At 47.0% G+C, this 6,000-nt stretch overlaps 1 protein-coding gene across 2 annotated transcripts in view; it reads left to right on the plus strand.

Annotated features, from left to right (window-relative positions):
• LOC100411508 (cytochrome P450 4F12) overlaps positions 1–5,495 on the plus strand; it is a 28,337-nt gene extending 22,842 nt beyond the window's left edge. For both annotated transcript variants that reach the window (XM_035286037.3, XM_035286038.3), the window contains exons 10-13: positions 4,314–4,447; positions 4,537–4,601; positions 4,790–4,872; positions 5,256–5,495. In XM_035286037.3, the coding sequence (XP_035141928.3) occupies positions 4,314–4,447; positions 4,537–4,601; positions 4,790–4,872; positions 5,256–5,433 (460 nt within the window). In that variant the 3' untranslated portion in view covers positions 5,434–5,495. The remainder of the gene's footprint in view (positions 1–4,313; positions 4,448–4,536; positions 4,602–4,789; positions 4,873–5,255) is intronic.
• Positions 5,496–6,000: the final 505 nt, after the last annotated feature.

Genomic DNA, 6,000 nt, shown 5'->3' on the forward strand with positions numbered 1-6,000 from the left:
CTCCTTCATTCATATTCCTCTCTAAGTTATCCATTCTTGTTATCATTTCCTCGAATCTTTTTTCAAGGTTCTTAGTTTCTTTGCATTGATTTAGAACATGTTCTTTTAGCTCAGAGAAGTTTCTCATTACCCACCTTCTGAAGTCTGATTCCGTCATTTCATCACAGTCATTCTCCATCCAGCTTTGTTCCCTTGCTGGTGAGGAGTTTTGGTCCTTTGTAAGAGGTGAGGTGTTTTGGTTTTGGGTGTTTTCCTCCTTTTTGCACTGGTTTCTTTCCATCTTTGTGGATTTATCCACCTGTCATCTGAGTAGTTGCTGACTTTTCAATTGGGTCTCTGAGTGGATGCCCAGATTGTTGATGATGAGGTATTTCTGTTACTTGGTTTTCCTTCTACCAGTCTAGCCCCTCTGCTGTACGACTGCTGAGGTCCACTCCAGGCCCTGCTTGTCTGGGGTACACCTGTAGCAGCTGCAGAACAGTGAGGGATGCTACCAGTTTCTTCTTCTGCTATTTTTGTCCCAGAATGATGCCTGCCTAATGTCAGTCTGATCAGTCCTTTTTGAGGTGACTCTGGGTATACATGGGTCAGGGAGCTGCTTGAGGAGACGGTCTGTACTTTATAGGAGCTCAAGTGCTGAGCTGTGAGCTCCGTTGTTCATTCAGGGCTGTTAGGCTGCTACGTTTATGTCTGCTGCAGCAGAACTCTTAAAACCCCTTTTTATTCCTCAGATGCTCTGTCTCGGGGAGTTGGGGCTTTCTTTATGAGTGTCTGTTGCACTATCCTGCCCAGCTAGGAGGCAGTCTAGTCACTATTTGCCTGCCACGGGCTCTGCCCTGCGGCAAAGTCTCTCTGTTACGGCGGGCTGCATCATCAATGGGTGTGTACTTCAGTAGGAGCGGATTGCCTCGGTAATGGCAAACGCCCCTCCCCCACTGAGCTGCACCATCCTGGGTTCAGCTGTGCCCACAGTGAAACTCTCCACCGGAGCATTTCGAATTGCCGTTTTGTTTGTCCCTGTGGGGGTGAAACCCACCAAGCCTGCTCGCCTGGCTCCCTGCCTCAGAGCGCCTTCCTTTTTTTTTTTTTTTTTTAAAGTTGAATGGATGGCTGTCTCCCAGGTGTTTCAGTCGCCTGCTGTTAGGGCACCAGGATCTCTTTGATTTCCTGTGCAGTGAGCCACTGCACTGGCTCAAACGCCACTTCCCAAGAATCTCCTGGTCTGGCTCACTGTCCAAGTCCCGTTTAATCAGATGAATATGCTAATCTGCCCTCCCAAATCTCAGATTGCTGGTTTAGCAGGGCACCCGGACTAGTGTGTTTTGTGGGGAGTGTTGTGGAGTGCCACTGTGCTGTGGCACCGGCTGAGGTGGCTGCAACAGCCAAAATGGCTGCACTTGCATCCCATGTCTCTCCTACACCTGGGAATTTCCCCATTCTGTGGGCAACAAAGATCCGTCTGGAAATGCAGCTTTGACTCACCCTCTGTGCGTTCACTAAGAGCTGTGATCCTGAGTTGTTCTTACTTGAATCGATCTCCCATATTTCATCTTTTAATGAGCTTTTTTTTTGAGATGGAGTCTCACTCTGTCACCCAGGCTGGACTGCAGTGGTGCGATCTCAGCTCACTGCAACCTCCACCTCCTGGGTTCAAGCAATTCTCCTGCCTCAGCCTCCTGAGTAGCTGGGATTACAGATGTGCGCCACCATGGTTGGCTATTTTTTTGTATTTTTAGTAGAGATGGGATTTCACCATGTTGGTCACACTGGTCTTGAACTTCTGACCTCGTGATGTGCCTGCCTTGGTCTCTCAAAGTGATGGGATTACAGGCATGAGCCACCGTGCCTGGCCTTAATGAGCATTTTCTTAAATAAAAGTGAGATAGAAAATCTTTTCCCCAAGTTGATAAGCCATTTATTTTCTTTCTGTGGGAGTGGTCATCTTACATTTTTTATTTTTCTTTGGGTTCTTTTTTCATATTTACTTATAAGAATGTGTTTTACAATTAATTTGTTTTTCTTTTGTTGCAAAAGGTTGCCTTTTGACTTTTTGGGGAGTGCCTTTGGCTAATTTTTCTGAAGTTAAATTTATCCACATTTTCTTTTGCAGTCACACCACCCATCAATTTCCAAGTTTTGTGAGGCTTTTTTCAGAGCATGGTTAAGTTTTCACTTATTTACATGTCTGGCTCTGACCTTTTTAGTCTTTTGAATGGGTCTTTTTTTAATGGCATTGCTATTTTTATTACTGTGACTTTTTTTTATTACTGTGATTTTTCTTTTTTCCTTTTTTGAGATGGAGTCTAGCTATGTTGCCCAGGCTGGAGTATGGTGGTGCCAACTCGGCCTACCGAAACCTCCGCCTCCCAGGTTCAAGTAATTCTCCTGCCACAGTCTCCTGAGTAGCTGGGATTACAGACACCTGCCACCAGGCCCAGCTAATTTTTGTATTTTTAATAGAGACCAGGTTTCACCACGTTGGTCAGGATGGTCTGGAACTCCTGACATCAAGTGATCCACCCACCTCGGCCTCCCAATACTCTGACTTTCCAACAGGTTTTATTTATTTATTTATTTATTTATTTATTTTAAAGATGGGGTTTCACCATGATGGCCAGGCTGGTCTTGAACTCCTGACCTCAGGTGATCCACCCATCTCAGCCTCCCATAGTGCTAGGATTACAGGCGTGAGCCACCGTGCCCGGCCTCCAACAGGTTTTAATATCTGGTGGAGTGACTTTTTTGTTGTTGTTGTTAAATCAACCCTTACAAACAATTGCTGCTATGGTAAAGTGTATCTTTTATTTGGATTGAGGGAAATTTATAATGAAATACAGAGATTTCATGTATCTTTTTAAGTTTAATCCAGGTATTTTATATTATTATGACTAGCATCTTTTACATCTTTTTGGTTGTTGGTTATTCCTGCATGGTAAAATTAATGATTTATGCCTATGAATTCTGTGCCCAATGAACAAAGTACATGCTAAAGACAGTGTGTATCAAGGGAAAAAAATATAGATAATTAAGTAAAAGTTCTTGGGACAACTGGAAAGCCTTCTGGAAAAAAGATAACTGAACCTGGTTTTCATGTCTTATGACAAGATAATGTTCAGATAAATCATTTTTTTTTTCTAAAAGAGTCCTAAAAGCTGTAGCAGAAACCAGGAGAAAATTATTTCATAGCTCCAGAGTAGGGATAACCTTATTTTGATATAAGTCCCAGGGGCTATGAAAAAGTGATAAATTGTTAAATGAGAAAAGATACAGGCCAGGTTCGGGGGCTCATGCTTGTAATCCCAGTACTTTGGGAGGCCAAGGCAGGCAGATCACTTGAGATCAGCAGTTCAAGACCAGCCTGGCCAACATGGTGAAACCCTGTCTCTACTAAAAATATAAAAATTAGCCGGTGTGGTGGGGCATACCTGCAGTCCCAGCTACTTGGGAGGCTGAGGTAGGAGAATCATTTGAACCGGGAGGCAGAGATTGCAGTGAGCACAGATTGCACCACTGCACTCTAGCCTGGGGAACAGAGCAAGACTCTGTCTCAAAAGAAAAAAAAAAGATACAGAATAGTGTGTATAATACATGGTGTGCTCCTATATAATTTTTTAAAATGCTAAAAATTAGGCCAGGAAGGATACATTAATAATAATCTGGGCAACATGTGGGGAGAGGCAGCGGGCATTCATAGGACTGGATTATGTTTTATGGTTTTCAAATTTTGAACCAGATAAGTGTAGATGGTATTAAAATTTTAAATAGCTACTGCAAAAGAAGAAAGATTAAGCAAAGACTTGCTGGATCTTAAATGTTTATCAGTGTTTTCCAGTGGGGTCTCGAGTGTTTTCTAAGCATAAAATCACATCTGCCAAACTGATACATTTACTCCCACATTTTCAAATTGCATGACTTTCTTTTTTTTTCTTCCTTGCCTAATTGCACTTGCTGGTACCTCTAGTACAATGCTAAATAAGAGCAAAACATTGCATCTTGGTATTTTGTTTCCTCTTCATTTACATTTGAGTTTGTTTTCTTGCCATATACAATATTTATTTTTATGCATTTGTTAACTTTGTACCACTGGTTTCTGGGTGTTTTCCTCAGAGAATATATTTTTAACTACTTGGCTAAATTTTCTCTGGTACTTTTCTAATTCTCTGCTTCTCTGTTTTCTGCTTTTTAAAATTCTCAAATGTTTTATCCCCACGGAGTTTACTTTGTGATAGAAAAGGTCTCACTTGCAAATAGAGACGCTGCAGAGTTGTGTCTTTGCTCCCTTGATAATGATTGGGGCTGGGGTGTTTCTTTAGGGACGACCTGGCCCAGCTGCCCTTCCTGACCATGTGCCTGAAGGAGAGTCTGCGTTTGCATCCCCCAGCTCCGTTCATCTCCCGACGCTGCGCCAAGGACATTGTTCTCCCAGATGGCCGAGTCATCCCCAAAGGTGCCCACAGCCTCAGCGGGAGGAGTCCCTGCATAGGAAGAGGGGCCCCTCAGGTAGTCCTTATCCTGACTGCCCCTTCTCTCCCACAGGCATTATCTGCGTCATCAATATTATAGGAATCCATCACAACCCAAGTGTGTGGCCGGATCCTGAGGTGCTGCCTTCCCCATCCTCCCCCCACTCCCTGCCCTCTTTTGCATCAATTCCAAGGTTCTTAGGGGAGGGGTCAGGGTTTTGATCAGGAAAATCCATCACCTTGCCCCAACACACACACAACTGTCTCTCCAAGGCTGCCGATCCTGGCAGATCCCACCCAGCAAAACTTCTTGGTTTCCCCTGCAGGTCTACGACCCCTTCCGCTTCGACCCAGAGAACAGCAAGGAGAGGTCACCTCTGGCTTTTATTCCCTTTTCTGCAGGGCCCAGGTAGGGGCCGCCTGTGTCTGGTATGGGGATGGGCTGATGGGTGCAGAGGTCAAAAAAGGGGGATGCTGCAGGTGGTCCCAGTTCCAGATCTCCTTCCCTCCATTCCTTCACAGTTTATGGGAAAACGTCCATAGAATGGGGATGAGTAGATCCTAGGGGTTCCGCGGAGTGCTCAGAATCCCCTCCTCCATCTGCGCTGGGAGCTGGAGTCTGGCGCAGGCTCCAGGAACGTGCAGCCCACACGGGGGTCCCAGGCACGCTCAGCCCCTCTCTATCTCTCCGGCCGATCTGGGTGCGGTTGGGGGTCCCGGACCAGGTTCCTGGCGTGATGGGGCCCAAATGCGGGTCCTGGGCGAAGTCACAGTCGCCACTCCCGCCCGCAGGAACTGCATCGGGCAGGCGTTCGCCATGGCAGAGATGAAGGTGGTCCTGGCGCTGACGCTGCTGCACTTCCGCTTCCTGCCGGACCACAGGGAGCCCCGCAGGAAGCCGGAGCTGATCATGCGCGCGGAGGGGGGACTTTGGCTGCATGTGGAGCCCATCAACGCGGGCTCACAGTGACTCTCTGACCCATCCACCTGCCTGTGCAGCTTCTCCGGAATAAAACGCTTCTGTCACCTCTGCATAGGCCTCGCTGACAGCCTGCAGGGGGCACTTGGGGACTGGGAGGCCTCAGGGAAGGGGCCTAACCTCGGTGGGTTAGGTGCGGCCTGAAAGCTGCAGATACTGGCTCCGTACAGCTTTGTATTCCTGCTTAATGGGCAAACCCGGAGAGGTGTGGCCTGAAAGATGCAGATACTGGAACCTCAGCGTAGGTGTATGGCTTGGGGCACGTTTGAGCTCTGAGCACAGACTGCCAGGAACCTAGCTAACTGCTGCTAGTGGAATGCTATGGGTGCAAGACCTGTCTTGCCAAGAGTGTAGGAGCTGGGTGGGGCTTACTGCCACCTGCTACTCCCCATTCCCCATACAGACTCTTCTGTGAAGCAGAGGCAGCTGTGATCCTCCCTGGAACATTGTCCCTGCAGCCAGAGAACCAGTCTCTGATCCTCAGTGGGGCTACTGCTTTTGTCCCGATGTGGAGAGCCAGGGGGCCCACTTGCCTGACTGAGCTCTCATCTGGTATAT

Source organism: Callithrix jacchus, chromosome 22, assembly GCF_049354715.1.
Source record: "Callithrix jacchus isolate 240 chromosome 22, calJac240_pri, whole genome shotgun sequence".
In the NCBI taxonomy this organism is placed as follows: Eukaryota; Metazoa; Chordata; class Mammalia; order Primates; family Cebidae; genus Callithrix; species Callithrix jacchus.